Source organism: Schistocerca serialis, chromosome 1 (genome assembly GCF_023864345.2).
Source record: "Schistocerca serialis cubense isolate TAMUIC-IGC-003099 chromosome 1, iqSchSeri2.2, whole genome shotgun sequence".
Lineage (NCBI taxonomy): Eukaryota > Metazoa > Arthropoda > Insecta > Orthoptera > Acrididae > Schistocerca > Schistocerca serialis.
The window spans coordinates 1,018,626,054-1,018,649,010 of NC_064638.1; the positions used below are offsets into that span (position 1 = coordinate 1,018,626,054).

The 22,957-nt window shown below is 38.4% G+C and overlaps 1 protein-coding gene across 1 annotated transcript in view; it reads left to right on the forward strand.

The window, feature by feature from the left end:
• Positions 1-20,968, forward strand: part of LOC126413465 (sodium leak channel NALCN) — a 429,358-nt gene extending 408,390 nt beyond the window's left edge. The window contains exons 32-33 of the mRNA XM_050083266.1: positions 1,175-1,340; positions 18,727-20,968. Of these exons, the coding sequence (XP_049939223.1) occupies positions 1,175-1,340; positions 18,727-18,908 (348 nt within the window). The 3' untranslated portion in view covers positions 18,909-20,968. The remainder of the gene's footprint in view (positions 1-1,174; positions 1,341-18,726) is intronic.
• The last annotated feature ends 1,989 nt before the right edge of the window (positions 20,969-22,957 follow it).

A 22,957-nucleotide genomic window follows, 5' to 3' on the forward strand; every position in this document is an offset into this window, starting at 1 on the left:
GGACCTTGCCATGCACGTCAGGAGTGAAGTTGTGCATCATGCAGCCTATTGCACACAGTTTGAGTCATAATACGATGCCCTGTGGCTGCACGGAAAGCATTATTCAACATGATGGCATTGCTGTCAGGGTTCCTCCGAACCATAATCTGTAGGTAGTGGTCATCCGCTGCAGCAGTAGCTCTTGGGCAGCCTGAACAAAGCATGTCATTGAAAGTTCCTGTCTCTGTGCCCCCTCCATGTCTAAACAACATCGCTTTGGTCCACTTTGAGATGCCTGGACACTTCCCTTGTTGAGACCCCTTCCTAGCACAAAGTAACAATGTGGACGCAATCAAACTGTGATATTGACAGTCTAGGCATGGTTGAACTTCAGACAACAGGAGCCGTGTACCTCCTTCCTGGTGGCATTACTGGAACTGATCAGCTGTCGGACGCCCTCCTTCTAATAGGCACTGCTTGTGCATGGTGGTTTACATCTTTGGGCGGGTTTAGTGACATTTCTAAACAGTCAAAGAGACTGTGTCTGTGATACAATATTCACAGTCAGTGTCTATCTTCAGGAGTTTTGGGATCCAGGGTGATGCAAAACTTTTTTTGATGTATGTATTTACCACATAATCGGTACTAAACTAAATGTTATTATAATCTAGAATGACTTATCTTTATGAGAACACCAACACTCATGCTAGCCACCTTGCTGCAGGGCTGCCAACCTGGTGCTGAATATGTTTATTAAAATAAATAGAGTTGATAATTGTGGTTGTCTGTTTTTGAGAAGATAGTACATGGGAATAGAGAGTATGGCCAAAAGCAGTGCTCCAAAAATCAGACATGATTCTTGCATTTTTGAAATCTACTTTCTGTGTTTAATGCAGAAAGAGAAAAATCTAAAGAATAAATCATTCACATCTTCAACAAATTAGAGTCATTTATACTAGTTGGATCAACATGTCTGGGAGAGCATTCATATGTTAGATGATTAATGAACTGTTTGAAGATTCATGTATCATTAAAAAAGGCAACTATCTCTAATTTCATTGCTCATTAGTTAAGTCATAAAATGAGAAAACATGTTTTGAGGCAGTACACAATGTTTTTACACTCAGATGTTGATGTGTACCACAACATTCATGGCACTGTATAATTATTTTATATTATACTTGTGTTGTTTTAGGAACCAGAAGGTGCTAGACATCGTGGGCACCGTGTTGTTATCCCAAGGTCAGACAGCGTTGGTAGTGGCTCAGGTCGCAAATACCTGGCTCCAACCCTTTCTGATCCAGCAGTACGTCCTGAGAAAGAACGCCCAGGAGCAAAGAAGAGGAACAGTCGTCCTCATGGTAAGAAAAACATTATTTTTGTTTCTTAAGTGTATCTTTGTAGCTTTACAGTAAGTTTTAGCAGCACATTACTGCACTAAATTATTGACACAAGAGTCATGAACTGTTGCCTGCTTTTATTCATTTCAGGTCATTTGGAAAGTTAGACTAGGTTATCAATTAATCAAATAATAATTGTTTTGAAACTATATTCGGTTGCAAATTATCCTGACAGCTCAAATTGTGTCTGGAGAATAATAGATAAGTTTATGTCACAGAGAGAGGTACAAAAATGTAGCTAGCCTTTCATTTTGCAGTAGCATTTGAATTCATATCAGTAGTAGAAAGAGTCAGTAAATGAACTCAGACAAGACTTGCTTTGGAAATGATTTGCTGAAAGTGTGCAATATTCTAAGAAATAATAAATGCAAAAGAGTAATTTCTACTTGTTGGTTCACTTACCTCCCAGACCACAAACAAAAAAATTAAAATCTGGACTAGTAATCGAAGATGGTAATCTTCCTAAAAGTCCCAAATAAAGTTATATATGTTTGGAACTGTATCAGGGTTTGGTTTTTCCTATTAGCATATTGTAATTGTCAAAGCTTTCAGTTATAGCAGTTTCTTTCAAGTATTGGATAAAATATTAATATTTAAACAAAGTTTTAAAAAAGAAGTAAACACTCTGTTTGCAGTGTAATAAATTAAAAATAAAACTCTTGCCAGTTACATGATACATCAGCTTTCTGGATAAAGATCTCCACTACACTTTTCCATACATTTTGGTCTTCAGCTGTGTACATTCATGTTGGTTCTGCATGTTTTCAAACATTATATCCCTATCTTCCAACAGGTTCTCTCTGACTTTCCTTAGCTCTTGAAATCAAGCAAAAGCTTCTTTGACCCACCTACCTTCCATTTGCCTAGTTTCATTTCTTGCCACCGGCTATTAATTTTCATTACAGTTGTTGTTATAGTTTTTATGTCTGTTCTCTGATCCAGTTTTTGATTTTTCTGTGTCTTCTATTAATTCCCATCATTTGCCTCTAACCTGGGTACTGAATAACACTCATTTTTGAATGGGTATTGTATGAAAATTCCATGTGTCATTGCCATTAGTCAAAACTGATAATACACACTGATTGCAAACTTTTATTTTGTGGTGCATCAGAAGCTTGATTCTGAAGACCCTAGACCGTTTTTATTTTTCTGTTTATTTCTTTAGTTGTCTGTCTAGTAGCTGAAATGTAAATAATCATCAAATGGTTCTGTGACTTTATTGTTAGTTCGTATTGTTTCCATTTGATATGCTGTTTATGTATTATTTTTGTCTTAATACGACTGATTTTTAGGTACCATTTTCTAACTTGATCTATTAAGTTCTTCCGCTGAACAACATAATATAAGAAGGTAGGTACTGGTAATTCATCCAAAATGTTATTTTTATGGAGGTTCTGCAGCAACACAGTCAACAATGAATGAACTCTTTGGTTTCCCTGGAGATGGAGACTAATCTTGGACATACCTGAGACAGAAAATGAGCTGTTCAGTTTTTATTAATAACATTTTCTGAAAGAAGCATTCAGTTCACTACATCGTCTGTCCAGAAAGAGCAGTCCATCTGACAGCCATGAGGGCCATACCATTATGTGTCGCTATAAGATGGTTCACAATTATGACCGAGCAATAGTCTTCATCTATAAGTGTAGTTTTTATGTTTACACTCCTGCATTTACCACTTTACTACAGCCTTTTCTGAAATCTTTAAATGTTAGCATGGATCATATTTGACATGTCTTTATTGTCCATGAAATACTAGCTCCACTAAAACTCAACAGGGAAATGGTGAAGAACTCATGCAATTGTTGTAGCTGCCTGTCCAAACAGCTGTTCAGGAAGTACTGTAGGAAGAACTAGCCATCATAAACAGTGTAAAAACATTGAGTCCTGGGAGGATGATGGTTAGATCCTGCGTCCGGTCATCCTGATTTATGTTTTCCGTGATTACCCTAAATCATTCCCGAAAAATGTCGGGATGGTTCCTTTGAAAGGACACGGCCAACTTCCTTCCCTCTCCTTCCCAAATCCGATGAGACTGATGACCTCACTGTCTGATCTCCTCCCCCAAACAACCCAACCCAACATTGAGTCCAAATAACAAGCCTAACATATAGCAGTCTAACACCAAGTAAAAGTTTCACTCACCCATAAATATTTCTGTATAACTGGTGATTAGTCGTCATTTAATACCAGCAGTGGCCCACTGGCAAAGCTCAGTTGTGTAATGCCAGCTGTAGACCACAGGCTGAGTTCATGTTCAATGATTGCCTTTTATGTAGTGAAAAGACAAGATCTCTCCCCTGTTTAACTGATTGACAGTGGCAGTAATGCCCTGGTATGTGCTTGAGTCATTGGGAAAGAGGGAAGACAATTGAAGGTATGTCTGCTGATGTGAAAGAATGCTCAGTATCATCTTGTGAAAGAATGCTTAGTATCATCTTGTGAGCCTGTGGCTGCCATTGCAGAGTCACAGTTGTTACGCTGTGGGCGAGTGATGTGGTATAGCAAAGGCTATGTCTGCATTAGGTCTGAGACAGTGTCCCAAATGTCCATGTTCAGTGCTGATTGCAGGCGAAGGTGAGAGCAAAGGCATATATCTTACAGAAGTGAGGTTGCTGTAAATTGATGTTGTGGTAGTCAGCATCATTTTGCTCTCAGTTCTCATAGCTAGGCAGGCAGCATTAGATATTCTTTGTGTGATGCCATGAGTAACTGGTTCCAGTGGTGGGTCATCTGATGTGCTGCAACTTCAACCATTAAGAGTTTTCAAGCCTTGCTTCCAGTGATGGTGGTCAATATCTAGCATGGCATATATTCATGAGTATTGACCCAATATGGAATTTGTATCTGAGGACTTTGCTGGAAAGAAAACCAATGTAAACTCAGTATGTCTGCTGAAGGGCCTCACCGAAGATGTGGAGGTGGTCTTGCCTGCAGCCATGAAGTGTGCACGGTACAGTCGTCTGCAAGTTGTGGCTCATATCGGCACCAACAACTGTTGCATGGGTTCCGAGGACATCCTCAGTTCATTCAGGTGGCTGACAGAGGTGGTGAAGACTGCTAGCCTCAAGCGCAGGGCACATGCAGAACTCACAATTTGCAGCATTTTTCCCAGAGTTGAATGGGTTCCTTTGGTTTCGAACCGAGTGGAGAGTCTCAACCACAGGCTTTATTGACTCTGTGGTAGTCTTGGATGCAGATTTATAGACTTGTGTTATTGTATACTGATCTGTAGGACTCCCCTTGAAAAGTCAGGATTTTAGTACGCAAAGGAAGCAGCTACTCAGGCAGCAGATTATTTATGAAGTGCACATGAGGGCTTTTTAAGCTAGACGGTGGTTTGAGGTGATGAACACTCACCAGTTGATAAGCAGCAAGGGAAGTCGCATGGCATTCAGAATAAAGACACTTCGACAGTCAAAATTTTATCAGTAAACTGTCAAAGTATTTGTAATGAAGTTCCAGAATTTATACCCTCCAAAAAGTTCTTGTACTCAAATTATTCTTGGGACCAAGAGCTGGCTGAAACCCAAGTTGGAAAGCTCTTAGATATTTAGCGGGTCATGGAACATATATCAGAAAGACAGATTAGAGGCCATAGGAGAAAGAGTGTTCATTGCAGCTGAGAAAAATATTTGCCTCTGTTGGGGTTGAAATTAGAGTGTGACAGGGAAGTTTCCTGGTCACATAGAACAGGTGTAGGTGAAATGAAGTTAATTGTTGGATGCTTTTTCTGGCCACCCAGTTCCACTGTGACAGTTTAGAGTCATTCAAAGAAAGTTTATAATTTCTTTCAATGACTCTGAACTGTCAAATGGTCAGTAGCACATAAATACATAGGCCACTCAGTACTAGTTGTAGGCGGTTTTAACCTATTGAGTATAGACTGGGATGTATATAGATACATTGGGAAGAGGGGGGGGGGGGGGGGGGGCAGACAGACAGTCATGCGAAATAAATCTGAATACATTTTCTGAAAACTGTCTTGAGCAGCTAGCTCAGCTGCCCACACACAATGGAAGTACCTTAGACCTTATAGCTACAAATACGCTGGGCTTTGACAGTCTGCCATCACTTAGTTCCAGTAAGATGGATGTAGAGGAATTATGGGCAAAGTTTAAGCAGATTTGAAATCATGGTCTGGAGAGTTATGTGCCCAGTAAGTGCATAAAGAATGGGTAAGATCCACATTGGTTTAATAACGATATATGTAAGATGCTGAGGAAGCAGAGATTTTTGCACTCTTGGTTCAAAAGAGAATGCACAAATGATGACAAGTGAACATAAGTAGAGATTCATGTACTGTAAAAATATCTATGCACAAAGCATACAACAGCTTCCACTATCACCTTGTCAAAAGATTTGGCAGAGAACCCAAGAAAATTCTGGTCCTATGTAAAATTGCTAAGCAGGTCTAAGGCTTCCATTCAGTCCCTTGTTGACCAGTCTGGTGTGGCAGTTGAAGATAGCAAAATGAAAGCCGAAGTTTTATCTTACATGTTCAAGAAATCATTCACACAGGAGAATCATGCAAACATACCATCATTTGATCATTGGAAGGACTCCTATGCAGACGACACAGCAATTAGCATCCTTGGCATAGAAAAACAACTAAAAGATTGGAAAACAAATAAATCACTGGGTCCAGATTGCAAAGACTACTCCATGGCACTGGGCCCTTACGTAGCCTGTATTTATTGTTAATCTCTCACCCAGCACAAAGTCCCAAGTGATTGGAAAAAAGCACAGATGACTCCTTTATATAAGAAGGATAAAAGAACGGACCCCAAAAATCCCTAACTTCAGTTTGCTGTAGAATTTTTGGGCATATTCTCAGTCTGAATATATTAAACTTTCTTGAGACTGAGAATCTTACATCCACAAATCAGCATGGTTTTAGAAAGCATTGCTAATGCAAAACTCAGTTTGCCTTTTATCATATGATACACTGCAAACTATGGATGAGGGGCAACAGGTAAATTCCATATGTCTAGATTTACAGAAAGCATTTGACACGGTACCCCATTGCAGGCTTTTAATGAAGGTACAAGCATATGGGGTAAGTTCACAGATATGTGAGTGGCTCAAAGATTTTTTAAGTAATAGAATCCACTACATTGTCCTCGACAGTGAGTGTTTATCAGAGACAAGGGTATCATTAAGAATGCCCCAGTGGAGTGTGATAGTTCTGCTGTTGTTCTCTATATACATAAATGATTTGGCGGGCAGGGTGGGCAGTAGTCTGCAGTTGTTTGCTGATGATTCTGTGGTGTATGGTAAGGTGTCAAAGTTGAGTGACTGCAGAAAGATACAAGACGAATTAGAAAAAATTTCCAGTTGGTGTGATGAATGGCAACTATCCCTAAATGGGGAAAAATGTAAGTTAAAACAGATGAGTGGGAAGATCAAATCTGCAATGTTCAATACAGTATTACTAATGTCCTGCTTGACACAGTCAAGCCATTTAATTATCTAGGTGTAAGGTTTCAAAACCATACGAAGTGGGATGAGTATGTGAGAACTGTGGTAGGGAAGGCAAATGGTCAACTTCATTTTATTGGGAGAGTTTTAGGAAAGAGCGCCAGCCAGGGTGGCCGAGCGGTTCTAGGCGCTACAGTCTGGAACCGTGCGACCACTACGGTCGCAGGTTTGAATCCTGCCTCGGGCATGGATGTGTGCGATGGCCTTAGGTTAGTTAGGTTTAAGTAGTTCTAAGTTCTAGGGGACTGATGACCTCAGAAGTTAAGTCCCATAGTGCTCAGAGCCATTTGAACCATTTTTTTTTAGGAAAGAGCGGTTCACCTGTAAAGGAGACCGCGTATAGGACACTGATGTGACCTATTCTTGAGTACTGCTTAAGTGTTTGGGATCTGTATCAGGTCAGTTTTAAGGAAGACATTGAAGCAATTCAGAGTCAGGCCACTAGATTTGTCACCAGTAGGTTTGAACAACACGTAAGTGTTGCGGGGATGCTTTGGGAACTCAAAGGGGAATTGCTGGAGGGAAGGCAACATTTTTTTCATAAAACACTACTGAGAAAATTTAGAGAACCTGCATTTGAAGTTGAGTGCCACATGATTCTACTGCCATCAACATACATCATGCGTAAGTACCACAAAGATAAGATACGAGAAATAAGGGCTCGTGTGGAGGCATATAGACAGGCATTTTTCCCTCACTCTATTTGTGAGTGAAATAGGAAAGGAATTGACTACTAGTGGTACAGGGTACCCTCCGCCATGCACTGTACTGTTGCTTGCAGAATATCTATGTAGACATAGACATGTGGGGTGAGGTGGGCTGGGCTAGGCTGGAGAAAATCCAGCAGAATCCAGCTATGAGATCTTGAGAAAATTTCTGTTAGACTGCAACTATTCACTGTTGTTATTCTATAAGAAATTAGCTCCAGTAGCTGTGCTGCTCTAAATAAGAACATCAGCAAAAGGGAAGTTAGGTGACTCACCAAGAGGGTATTGGCTCCAAAGATGTCCCATTAAATAAACATATGGCCATTCTTGCAACTGTTGTGGTATCTTGGCCAGAGGGAAATTGATTTTGGCAGGGTAACATTGATTTGTGCACAAGCTTAGCATTCATGAACCATTCTTTTGATACTGATATCTGGCCTAGGAGTCATTCCTTATCAAATTGCCTAATTTCAGACCTATTCCCTGCTTGACCTACCACAGATTTCAGTGAAATTTTTTGTGAAAGTTTGTATATGTCTCCAATGAGCATTCGTAATGTTTAAAATATGTCGAAACAATACTGGCAGAGATATAGTCACTTTTTTGATTCCAGTGTGACTGTGTGCAGAGGTGTTGTATTGTGGGTAATATTTTGTTGAAAGAAATGAAATTTAACCATCTTGTACAACTTTATGCGTTCTTTTAAGAATAATAATGAAAAGAATTTTACAAGCCACATTAATTCAGAAAATTTAAGATTAAGTCGCCCAAAAAAATTGGATTAAATTGTCTAACATGGTCTGACAATGACAAACTGCCTATTGGCTTCTGTCTCGGGTTCTTCTGCCGACATTCATCTAATGATTTTTCTGACGTTTCGCCAGCATGAGTGGCTGGCGAAACGTCAGAAAAATCATTAGATGAATGTCGGCCGAAGAACCCGAGACAGAAGCCAATAGGCAGTTTGTCAACAAGTGGCCACGAAAGCCTTAACAATCGTCTGACAATGCTAGATAGCTTAAATCTAAGTTGGGCACAAAAATCGGGGCATGAAAAAAATGTATACTTTGGATTCAAGCATACAGAAAATCTTGTTTGATATTCCAATGTGTGCCAACAGTACCTGAAAATTGAGTATTGAAGAATATTTTTCAGTTCATAAAAATTGAGGCAACAAAAATGCAATGGTAAAAGCTGGAATATAACAAGTACAGTGGCTAAATCTGCAGTGGAAAAAATGTAGTTACTTCCAAACTTTTAACATTAATTCTGTGATGAGTTTAGGGAAAATCAAAACACATTACTGTGAAGTGTGAATGCCAGTCTTTCTAGGGAATGGTGTCCAAAATCATGTACTAGTTCACTGAAAATCAGATATTGTATTCTACAGTAATAATTCAATTCTTGATATCATTTAATTAATGTAGTTTCTGACAACACTGTATGTCGTATTGCAATTAGCATACCAAAAATCGTAGTCTGAATAATAAATCTAAGTGAGGCAAAGTTTGATTAATGCTTTCACAGATTCAAGTACATAATTTTTGCAACCTAAATACTTGAACAAAAATTGAAAAATTAGTTTAAAAAATTAACTATTGGCAGGAGTGCAGCCATAGCAGGTGTAGTAGTTCCAGCTTGCTGTGTTACGTGTTAACCTAAGGGAGGAAGTTGTGTGCAGGAGCTGTCTGTGAAATGTGTAACCTTTCTTGTGGTTATTATTGTTTTTTAAGTATTAGGGTATCATATTTTTTTGTGTGTAGGTTGGGGACCAGCTCAACATTTGTCTAAAAAAGCATGGAAAACCACCTAAAAGCTGCATTCAGGCTGGTCTGTTTACCAGACCAATTTTGTAATCCACTATGCAGATTCAATCTGAGTCTGGCTCACCACCTGTATCACAAGCAGCTGTATCAGCAGGGCATTCTACAAGGACCCATTAAACAGTATGATTTATAAAGGGATTTATAGATGACTTGTTATCCCCAAGAACAGTGAATCATATGCTATGTTTTTAACATGCAATGTACACACTCTGGATTTTGCGCTGCCTCTGAGCTACAGATGATAGATATAGATGTTTCTTGCAGTCTCATGTTTATGCATTGTAATCAATCACTTATTTTGTGTTGAACAAATACATTGTAATTAGTGCACTACATTCGGTGACCCCAAGTTTCCAAATCATGCTCTGTGTGATGGTGAACAATTGTTGCTGCTGAATGGTTGCTCTTCTAAACGGCATCCCTTACAAGCAAACCAGTTGCATGTTCACTTGTGTTTAATTCTGCTTTAGGTACTTGAGCTATGCATGGCTCTGTTTAATAAGAATATCTTGATGCAGTCATAGAGTTGAGCCGCACATGTCAGCTTTCATTACCCGCAACTATTCACTGCAAATAATAACTTGTAGCTGTGATCCTGCAGTCAAATAGAGTCTATGCATTGACTAGAATCGTGAGTTAATAAAATACAAAATAAAAGTTAAATGAATAATTTAATAACAAGGGCTGTATTCTAACATTTGTAATTGATGTAGATGACAGAGAATTATCTTGAATAATATTTAATCAAGAAAGAACATCTCAAATAAATGTGAAGTGGTCCTACAATATTCAGTTAAAATACAGACAGAAAATACCCTTATTGAATGCAGCAAAGTTAGGTTGAGAGTGTTACAAGAACGGCATCAAAATACCCACACTAAATAATCATCAAAGATACACAAAAACTAATACCAGAATGAAATTTTCACTCTGCAGTGGAGTGCGCACTGATATAAAACTTTGTGGCAGATTAAAACTGTGCGGACTGAGACTCAAACTCGGGACCTTTGCTCTACTGACTGACCTACCCAAGTATGACTCACAACCTATCCTCACAGCTCTCCTTCTGCCAGTACCTCATCTCCTACCTTTGAAACTTCTCAAAAGCTGTACTACAGAACTTGAAGAACTAGCAGTCCTGGAAGAAAGGATATTCTGGAGACATGGGTTAGCCACAGTGAAATTTTCTCTCTGCTGTGGAGTGTGTATTGAAATGGAACTTCCCAGCAGATTAAAACTGTGTGCTGTATTGAGACTTGAACTTGGGACCTTTGCCTTTCATGGACAAGTGCTCTACCGCCTGAGCTACCCAAGCATGACTCATGACCCAGTCTCACTCATGACCCATTCTCACAATTCTCCTTGCTCTAGTACCTTGTCTCCTACCTTTGAAACTTACAGAAGTTCTCCTGTGAAACTTGCATGACTAGAACTCCTGGAAGATAGGATATTGCAGACACATGCCTTAGCCACAGCCTTGTGAATGTTTCCAGAATGAAATTTTCATCCTGCAGCAGAGTGTGCATTAATATGAAACAGGAAGTTTCAAATCAGGTCACTCTGCTGCAAAGTGAAAATTTCATTCTGGAAACATCCTCAAGTCTGTGGCTAACCCATGTCTGCTCAATATCCTTTCTTCCAAGCATGCTAGTCTTGCAAGTTTCACAGGAGGACGTCTGTGAAGTTTTGAAGGTAGGAGACCAGGTACTGGCAGAAGTAGAGCAGTGATGACAGATTGTGAGTCATGCTTGGGTAGTTCAGTCAGTAGAGCACTTTCCCGCGAAAGGCCTAGGTCCCAAATTCGAGTCTTGGTCTATCACAAAGTTGTAATCGGCCAGGAAGTTTCGAAAACTAAGTCCATTTGGTGATCACAGTACACAAAATGTTCCTCAGTCAAACCAGTTCAGACTTCAGCATGATGATTCACAAATTGACACATGCAGTACAAAGGATCGTAACTCACATTCTGCCTATCCTCAGTTTGCCTTTCATGGACAAGTGCTCTACCGCCTGAGCTACCCAAGCATGACTCATGACCCAGTCTCACTCATGACCCATTCTCACAATTCTCCTTGCTCTAGTACCTTGTCTCCTACCTTTGAAACTTACAGAAGTTTTCAAGCAGAAAAGTTAGGGCCCTACATTGGAGCACATTCAAACCTCTCAAAATATAAGTCCCTTCAGAAGTTAAGGTATGGTAGCCACCGTTCATCACCCAGAATCAATCACCTACACAATCAAATACCACTCATTACCATGGGTATGCCTCCTTCAAGCACAAACATATAAGCCAATAATTGCTCAGCTCCTCCCTCAAAAAGTCACATTCTCCCCTTGACTCTTGTAATTTACCACCATAGTCCGCTTTTCCATTGGTTGAAGGCTGTCCCATCCAAAAATACATTAATACATTGTTCATAAGTTCTACAGATATGACTTGACCATTCCTCAGACTAAAGTAATATATTAAAAAAGTATTTAAACAAAGAAATGTTATTAACATTCTGTCACACTCAGGCCACTAACAATAAATATAAATAGAAGTTCTGTCCATAAATAAATAATCCAGTATTCTTGCGCAAATGTGCTCATGATAAATGACAACAGATTGTCATTAAACATCGTTTAAGCAATTATTGGTAATATTGTGTTCACAGTTATTTAGGCCTGTTTGTCAGAAGCATATTTTGGCACTCTTTTACAAAGATGGTGTCACCTAACACATGCAATTGCTCACTTATTAAACTACCATGATTTTGTATTATCTGTTGTAAATGATTTTTAAATACAGTTTTCAGTGAAATAATAAATTGTTCATGAAATAAATAAACAAATGTGATAAAACATGAGGTATTCATGCTGTATTCATTTGCTGTGTGATTGTGGGGAGACAATCTAATGACAAACATTTGCATACTGAAAAGATATAAAAAAAGTAATAAATCAAGAAATAAACTAGATACAGATATGAAGCTTTCAGAGGTGATAGCTCTAGTGCAATGGTATCACCTAAAATATTGTATGTTAAAATCATACAAAGCATTTAAAAGATGTTAATTTAGAGGTTCATTGTGAAGGTGTTATTCACCGTGAAATATTAATTTCTGTCATTTTAAAGATATTGAAAATACAGCACGTATCAATAAGAATCATCCAGTTTGGCATATATTTCTGAAACTAATAAACATATAAAATGAATTTTGTTTTTTGATGAATGGGAAACTCAAAAAGTTTTTTTTCCACCTTTTATAGATGTTCAGTATGCCTCATTTAGATGTGTGGCATATGTCAAGTCAGTATTCAAATTGTTCCCACACTGCAGCGAGCATGTCTTGAGTTAAGCTTCCACAGCTGCTGTTATGCAAGGTCTCAATTCATTCATTGTTGTTGGTAATGGGGACACATAAAAAACTGTCTTTTATAAACCTCAACAAGAAATAATCACATACAGTCAGCTCCTGTGATCTTGGAGGCCAGTAATGTAAGGCTGACTCATTTGATCTGGTTTGACTGATCCATAATTCAGTAAGCCTTTGATTTAAAAATTCCCACACTTCCAGATGCCAGTGTGGTGGTGTCTCATCCTGTTGGTAAATGAAGTAATTTGATTCAGTCTCCAACTGTGAGAAAAGAAAGTTCTCAAGCATATCAAGATATGTGCTTCCTGTAACAGTGTTATCTGCCAAGAAAAATGGACCACACATCATTTCCCATAAAACTGCACAAAACACATTAAATTTTGGATGGTCCCTCTCATGTTGTACCATTTCATGTGATTCACACATTCTCACATTATGACAGTTCATCTTTCCATTTCAATGGAAAGTTGCATCATCACTAAACACTAAGCATGGAAGAAAACTGTCATCCTCCATCTTGCCAAGAACGAAATTACAGAACTCCACATGATGTTATTTGTCACCTTCATGAAGGGCTTGCAGTAGCTGAGCTTTGTATGGTTTCGTGCCTAAACATCAACTCAACACATGCCAGATGGACATTGGGGGCATGTTGAGCTGTTGAACTGCACAGCAAATGGATTTCTGCGGCTCCTTGTGAAACTATGGCAGATGCATTCGATGTCTGTGTCAGACACTTGGGGACAGCCTAGTGATTTGGCTTTACACAAACGACCTGTTTCTCAGAATTGTTCATACCATCGTCTAATGCTGTTTGCTGTAGGTGGATCCACACCATACGTAGCACAAAGGTTATTCTGAACAGTTATTACTGACCCACACTGCACAAAACATTGAACATTAAATGCTTTCTATTGTCCTGACACCAGCTTTACTAGAACTGAAGTGGGTGCACACTGCTGCTACCTAGTGGGAACCATGTAAAACTCGAGAGTTTGCTCTTTCTAACAGTACGTTGTCATGCACATATCTCAAATAACATAATAGTTATGATTTTTTGTAAATTGGATGATTCTTGTTGGTACACCCTGTATAGTTCAGTCACTGGATACACCTCATTTTTCTGAGATGACAAATGTGTTCAAATTTGCTTTTAATATGTCACTGTGAATTGTTATAAATTCTCACAGTGCTGTAAGAAGCCATCTTTCAGCTTGTCTGATACTCTTTCATTTCTTGGAGCATGGTCTGTCTTCTTAAGTGACTGTCCATCATCAAAATTCCCCATACTGGGGTTTGCTACATCCAGCCCCTTGCTGATATCCTTACACCTGGCTCAACTGCCGTCACTGTAGCCTGCATGGACATGACACACTCTTGGTCCTGGGGCCACACAGCTTCTCAAGCAAATTGGCCTTATCTTGTACCAACTGTAGGCAAATGATCAGCATGGCTACTTATGCATAATGTTACAGCTGGAACAATCACATCACATGTCATAAAAATTGAATCACAGGCCAGAATCATAACACACATCTTATGTAAATTCTCACATGAAATGCATTGCACAGAACCACTCATAACAACAGCTTCATGTAATCAGTTCCTACAGTGTCAAACACACAGAATCTAGCAAGCAGCTGACTTACCATTAACAAACATGATCGTTAGTTCAATTACAGTGAAAACCCCACCCTCCTGGTTGGAGAACCCAATATTGTGGTTCACTCAACTTGAGGGCCAATTTGTCTCAGTCCACATTGTCTCATATGAAACTAAATAGGCCTATAGTTATGTGGTAGCTGCACTTAGCGAGCATATGGCTATGGAAATACAAGTCATCCTACGCTTGCCACTAATCACTGAAAAATACATCTCTGTCAAGCATGTATCTGTTGCAGTCAGAAATAATCAACTTAAAAAATTGTGTTGTGCTGAAGAACTTGATAACCATATACTGTCTCAACTTGTCACCTTTGCATACTCACAAACAGTACAATTAATGATGAGATTCTGTGGAATATTTGAGTGGCATACTTTGCTGTGGATGCACCAAAAATATTTACCGTTTTCACTAGTGGCCTTGATGCTCTCACAGAAATTACTGACCAAATAGCCAAGATGTATCCAACAATGGACATCACAACTGTCTCCGTCAGAACAAAGACTTCTCTGGAAGCACTGCAAGCACAAATCACTTGCGTCGTGAAGGTAATGTCCTTCCAGCAGAAACAGGCAGTCACCCACTGGGTAGAATATCTCCTGATATCACAAAAAATTTGGAGTTGTAGCTCAGTAATGTTGCCATCCTGTGAAAAGGGAAATGCTGCCAGAAATCAGCAGCTATGGCAATTGATTTCAAACCAAGACAGCCATCAACTGTAATAACAGAGCACTCTACCAAGCTCCAATTTCTCATTAATACAAGTGCTGAACTCTCAGTTTACCATTCTTCTTGTCTTCTGTGGCAAAATACCAATGGCCACTACCTATACACTGTGAATGGATCACCCATCAAGACTTACAGCTACATCAACTTACATCTAAACTTCAATCTTCAGTGTGAACTTGTTATGGAGGTCTGTTGTTGCTAACATGCTGTACCCAATTGTTGGAGCAGATTTCTTGTCATTTTAAAGCATCTTCCCACATCTTCACAGTTGAAGCTTGCTTGACTCTACAACATAGTTGTCTATCATCGACATCTACGCAGTGCCAACCATGCTGGCATCAAAGTGATTGCAGCGATTCACCATACAATGACCTGCTTCATCAGTTCCGTAAAGTCAACTGTCCATCATCTTCTCCAGCATCGGTAAGACACTTTGTGCCACATCACATTATCATCATGCCAGGACTACTAGTTCACACACGGGCTTGTCGTCTTCATCCAGAGAAACTAAAGACCATAAAGCAAGAGTTGTTTTCATGTTAGCACAAGAGATCTGTCACCCTTCACATAACAGCTGGCTGGGCATCTCCATTCCGTACTGTCCCTAAGAAGAGTAACAGGTAATGCCCTTGTGGCAACTATCAGCTAAACCGTTGTTCGCTCTCCATTTAAACTTTACAAATTTGTGTGAATGCAGTGCTGCCTAAACTTCCCAGAGCTTCATGGGGGGAGTAACTAGAATCTTATATTCTGTTATGTCTACATTTATGACGTACTTGTAATGTCTTCCAGTGAGGCATAGCATCTAATACACCCACAGCAGATGTTCACTAGACTACAAGAACATGGATTAGTGATTAACCTGAAAAAATTTGTCTTTGGAGCAACAGAAGTAAAACTCTTAGGGTACATTATCAATGCACAAGAAATCCTGCCAATTCAAGACAGAGTAGAAGCTATTCCTCAGTTTCCCCAGCTCACTAAAATATGAGGATTATGCCATTTCTTGGGTTGGACAAACTGGTTTCAGTGTTTTGTGCAAAATCATGCATTTTTGGCAGCACCTCTCAATGAGATGATAAAAGATTCACCTAACCTGGAGACACACTACAGTGTACTAGTGGAAAGAAAGCATTCTTGACCAGAGTGAAAGCTGCTGTTGCGTAAACTTACACTGTTCTGGACACACGTCTCGCAGATATGGTGAATGCATAGTAACTGCAGTGGGTGTAACATGACTGGCAACCTGTAGCTATATGTAGCAAAAAAGTATCACTTTCACTAGCAGATTGGTCAACATATGACCGTGAGCTCTATGCAGAGTTTTTGTCAACCAAAAAGTTTTGGCACATCTATGAAGGTAGACATTTTACGCTTCTCACAGGCCATAGGCTACTTATGTTCACTTTCCTTCAGGAGTGAAACAAACCATCACCGTGCTAATTGTGGCATTTGGACTCCTTAGTACAGTTTACTATGGATACCTGTTAATAGTGAGCAGGATGGACCACCAGATGCATTATCTCTCATTGACGCCATCACGAAGGAGCTTGATTTCATAGCACTTAGTGGTGCCCAGGAAGCAGGCAACAAATTGAAGGCATGCCTTGAAATATTGTCAGGCTTATAGTGGTGACGTATTCAAATACCAGGCTCCAATGTAGTGGTATACTGTGACGTATCAACACATCAAGCATGAAGTACATTAAGTCATCTCTCTTTAAAGCTTCCTCCGTATTGCTTAGTATGAAATGTATTCGAACCTGTGCCTGTGATACAATATCCACAGTTAATGTCTATCTTCATGAGTTCTGGGAACTGGGGTGACTCAAAACTTTTTTTTTATGTATTTATATACACTCACTTCTTTCACATCATATGTGTCTCTCAGCAGTACTGAAATTTGATGTCCTGAAAGTTTACGATAACCAGCCACTCTGTTTCCTTGTAATTTTACAGTATGCATATTCTGTTGGTGAAGTAGTACACTTTTCCCACTGAACAGTGAGATGAAGTTGACACCTTTAAGGTGCAGTAATGCTTACCACAAAACTTGCAATATCAAACTTAGAAATTGTATATTTATTGCATTCATTCGTTCGCACATTGTGTTACGTATATGTTACTTTTTGTTTATTTATATTGATTCTATGACAAAGGGAAAAAATACTGACTGTTTATACTCACTGTGACTGTGAATAAACTTTTTACTCAAGTAATTAACAAGTCACTAGTTTTGAAAATAGTTCCTAGCTGTTCAGTTATGTTACTCATTTGTTGTCTGTGTACTTCAGTTTCATGTGAATACTCTTACACACATAAAGGAAACTACTCATTAAAGTGTAACACATACAGAAGATTACTTTAACAGTGATTATTGTTCTCTGTGGGACATTTTTTGCTGGAAGCCATGTATTCATATAATTTTGAAGAATAATTACCAAGCATGAATGATAATGTAGGAATACCTTCAAATTATTGACCAATGTCTAGGCATGGTTAATTCCTTGCTTCATAAATACAATAAAGAATCTTCCTGCACTGAAATCACTGATCTCATCTTTTTTCATGGATAATTGAATGTCTTTATCCATATTTCTTTGTTTTTAAGAGATACTACACACCTGTAAGAAAATTTGTACTAGAACACGAGAATCTATTCTGAACCCAAGAATCTGTCAGTAACAAAAGTTATATATAGAAATTATTTTTGTGTTTTGTGTTACGATTTTCTAAGTCACAGTTCATCCTAAAATAACTCTCACAAATAGTCACAAAAGCCATTACAATTAAATTTTCTGACATTTGGATGTAAGAATTACAAATTCTGGAAATAGTCTTTGTCAAGTGTGGCTGTTGACTTTTCACAACCCTCTTACTGCTTATTTTTATAGAAAAAATATTGCCACATTATCTCAGATATTTAATCTGTAAGACAACAGTGAATTCAAAGATATAAGATACAAGAGCATTTTGTTTGCAAGCCATCACATTGAGAAAGATTTATAAGCGTAAAACAGGGTGAACTATCTTATCAGCATGTTGGTTTCATTTAATTTATGGTCTGTTAATGCAGCAGGAAACTTTATGTATTGTTTTTTGTGACAAATAGTATTATATGTTTAGAGATGCTGAAACTTACCAAACAAAAGTGTTGGTATGTTGATAGAGACAAAAAACACACAAACACACACACAAATTACAAGCTTTCACAACCCACAGTTGCTTCACACATATACCAGCGTGTGTGGATGGATATGTATGTGTGTGCGAGTGTATACCTGTCCTTTTTTCCCCCTAAGGTAAGTCTTTCTACTCCCGGGATTGGAATGACTCCTTACCCTCTCCCTTAAAACCCACATCCTTTCGTCTTTCCCTCTCCTTCCCTCTTTCCTGATGAAGCAACCTTGGGTTGCGAAAGCTTGAAATTTGTGTGTGTGTTTGTGTGTCTTTTATTGTGTGTAAACACAATGTCATAATAACAACAACAACAACAGTACATCATTATGCTACTAGAAAGATAAAAAGTTGGAGTGGATACTACAGTAAATGAAGATAAAAATAACTAATATTTTTTCACAGGTGGCAGTAAGAATAATCTGCCTCATTTGACTGAAGGTCCTGAGCCCAGCAGATTGCTGCGAGACATCACAGCTAACAAAACAGCCATGCCAAAGATGTCCAATGTGCAACTGGAAGTCAAAGACTGGTGGCTGGAACAACTTGGTTACAATACTGATTCAAGTGAAGAAGATTCCTTCTAGCGAGATATCATCTATTTCAGTGGAGTAGTTCAGTCTGGTTACCAGCAGCTGTTCATGATTTTTATATGAATTAATCATTACTTGAAAGAATAAATCTCTGTAAGAGAGAGAAATAGAGATACATGTGTGTGTCTATGGGAAAAAAGACGTGAGGTGGGAGATTATATTTGTACAACAGTTTTAGGTCAACAAGAGATTCTAGGTGAAACACGTTTTCTTCTTTACCCAGAAACAAATACTGTTACACATTATTACTATTGTTAAACAATATCATTTATTTATTTTTAGTGTGGTTGCTTTCTACTGTGTGCGTTCTTTTCTGTTATAGTTTGAATAACAAATAGGTAAAAGATAATGCTTACTAAATACATCTGTCATGATGCCAAAAAGATAACAGTTTTATCACCATTTGAAGAGTTTCTATCCTCATTCTTCCACACAGTCATGCTACATGGTAAATGCACCCAAAATATCTCAAATAAATTAGCCACTGTCTCAGACACTGTCTTTTAATCCTGAAGTTATTCTGCTTTGCACATGCATAAAAAAATCACTCTTGAATTAATTGGAGTTTTGTATTATTTCGAATACTATAACTTATCATATTCATTGACAATATAATGTTACTGGACCGATAAAAAAATCTACTCATGAAGCGGCAGCAGGAGAACACACACATAAAAAGAGGTCATACTTATGCAAGCTTTTGGACCAGTGGCTCCATTTTCCATCAGAAGGGAAAGGAAAGGGGCTGAAGGAATAGGACTGGAGAGTTTTACGAAAAGGGATAGATTTTGGAAAAGACACCCAGAACTGCAGGTCCTTCTCTTTCACCCCCCTTCTTTCCCCTTTCAACCGTTCTACTAGAAGAAGCAGCCACTGACTCCAAAAGCTTGCATAAGTATAACCTTCTTTTAAGTGAGTGTGTTCTCCTGCCGTCACTTGGTGAGTAGTTTCTTTATCTGTCAAATTACGTTATATTTTGACATTCTTTGTTATTCTTTTCTTTTCCAGTCTTCAAACTGCACATGCAGCCTTTTTCATCTGTATTTCCTTTCCTCTTCACTTGTATGACATAAAATGACAATAAACATAGGCAAATGAGTTGTAATGCAATGAGGTGCAGAGTATGTAAAAAATCTAGGCATTGTTTTGTCATCTTACATCTTTTAAATTCTGCATTATCACTAAAATAGATTGTTCCTTATTCTCCAAGCTAAAGTTTTCTGTCACAGGAATCACAGCTGAAAATAATGCTGGTGCATTCTCTCTATTACCTGGATACATAATTTTTGTACTTCATTCTGTTTCTTCTCTCCAAAATGTATCTCTTAACCACATCATTTTCTGGAGTGTCCATATTGTTTACACATTTTTCAGCTTTTTTGCCTATTTTTATATAATTGTTTCTTATTTCAGCTTTCCTTGGAGCTGAAGTTCAAGTGGTTGGACATCAGATTCTGGACTCAAAGGTCCTGCATCCTGGGCTGCTGCTTAACCTACCAGCCATGCCTCATACAACAGATACGAATGAGTATCTGATTTCATAGAATTAAATATCCATCCACACATCGCCCTCAAAAAAAAAAAAGTTTCCTAGTGATGCCATACTAAAACCGTGAAACAGTATTATCTGTCCCCTTCCATGTTCCTATCGTAATCGTTTATGGTCTATAGATCACCCTTCCTACAGTTGTTTTTACTATGTTTTCTGGGGTGCAGTCTTCTGTGCTTTATAATGTGGCAGCTTTGGCTTGTGGGCACCCAGTCTGTAAACTTACCCAACACCTGTTAGGTGTTGCTGGGGTCAGATCCATCAATTCTCCATAAGCATGACTGTAGGAGTAAATTTTCCTTCTTATTATATCATAAGACTATTTTATATGAATTGTGAATTCAAATTTGGACGTTTTTAAGAAAAGAATGCACATTCTTATCACAGCTTCCTTTGGACCATTCTTACAATAGCTAATCTCTTAAAAATGACTGTGATGTTTAATAGTGCTGTGTAAGGAAATGTGTTTATTGTTAAAAAAATAAAGTTATTTTCTTACATATTTACTCCTACTAATAGTGTTTCATTACAATACTGGAAAACACGATTATGCAAAACAAATCCTTTTAAAACTCACCATATAGCAGAGATGCTGAGTCGCAGATAGCCATAACAAAAATACTCTCACAATTATAGCTTTCAACTGTTAAGGCCTTCATCAACAATAGACAAACACATGTGCACACTCACATTTTTTCACAGGTGGTGGTAAGAATAATCTGCCTCATTTGACTGAAGGCCCTGAGCCCATTAGATTGCTTCGAGACATCACAGCTAAAATGCCAAATCTGTCCAATGTGCAACTGGAAGTCAAAGACTGGTGGCTGGAAAAACTTGGTTACAATACTGATTTGAGTGAAGAAGATTCCTTCTAGCAGGATATCATCTGTTTAAGTGGAGTAGTTCAGTTGGCATACCAGCAACTGTTTATGATTTTTATATGAATTAATTATTATTTGAAAGAGAAAGTCTCTGTAAGAGAGAGAAATGGAGATACATGTGGTTGTCTACGGGGGAAAAAAGGTGTGGGGTCGGAGCTTATGTTTGTACACCAAACAAATGATAGGTATAGATGCTCCTTGCACTCTTATAATTACATGTTGTAATTAATCACCTATGTTGTACTTATCATGACATAGATCTGAATCAAGTCCTGAAAAGACAGGTGCCATTGATTTATGGCCAATGTTCTTAATGCTCTTGCTGCTGAGAGTAAAGCTGCAATTGTTGCAAAACGATTGCCACTGCCACAATATGAGAAACTCCCAAGTACATACAGAAAATTGTTTAGTTGTGGTATAACTGGGATGTTTTGCATTGTTATGTCAATCTCAATTCTCCTTTATTGTACACCAAATACAAATGCCACTGAAGTGCAATAGACATGTGTAGTGGGCAACCAGTCCATTGTAAGCTCTGCAACTGTCCAACTGTCTAGTCCCAAAAGTGCTGTAGGAATAGTTAAATTCTGTAGTCAGCATAGGAACTTGAAGCCCAAGTTCAAATATCAAGCTCAACAGAAGTGTGTCTGATGCAAAATAGAAGTTCATGAAAACCACTCATTGCATGTTGGACCACCATTCAGCAAGACCTTCAGAGGTGAGTACTGTAGAACAATAAACATTTATTTATTTTTTAGTGTGGTTGCTTTCTACTGTGTGTGTTCTTTTCTGTTATAGTTTGAATAGCAAATAGGTGAAAGATAATGCTTACTAAATACATCCGTCATGATACCAAAAAGGTAACAGTTTTATCAGCATTTCAAGAGTTTCCATCCTCGTTCTTCCACACAGACATGCTGCATGCTCATAAATTAGCCACTGTCTCATGCACTGTCTTTTAGTCCTGAAGTTATTCTACTTTGCAGTTGCATAAAAAAATCACTCTTGAATTATTTAGAATTTTATATTATTTCCAATACTATAACTTATCATATTCTTTGACAATATTATGCAACTGGATGGATTTAAAAAAAAAAAGCTACTCATGAAGTGGCAGCAGGAGAACACACACATAAAAAGAGGTCATACTTATGCAAGCTTTTGTAGCCAGTGGTTCCTTTTTCCATCAGAAGGGAAAGGAAGAGGGGCAAAAGAAGAGGACTGGAGAGTTATATTTTGGGAAAGCTACACAGAATGACAGGTCCTTTTCCTTCAACTCTCTTCCCTCCCCTTCAACCATTCTGCTAGGAGAAGTAGCCACTGACTCCTAAAGCTTGCATAAGTATAACCTTCTTTTAAGTGTGTGTGTTCTCCTGCCATCACTTGGTGAGTAGTTTCTTTATCTGTCCAATCACATTAAATTATCATATTCTTTGTTATTCTTTTCTGCCCCAGTTTTCAAAGCGCACATGCAACCTTTTTCATCTGTATTTCCTCCCCTCTCCACTTGTATAACATAAAATGACAATAAACATAGGCAAATGAGTTGTAATGCAATGAGGTGCAGAATATGCAAAAAATCTAGGCATTGTTTTGTCATCTTACAACTTTTA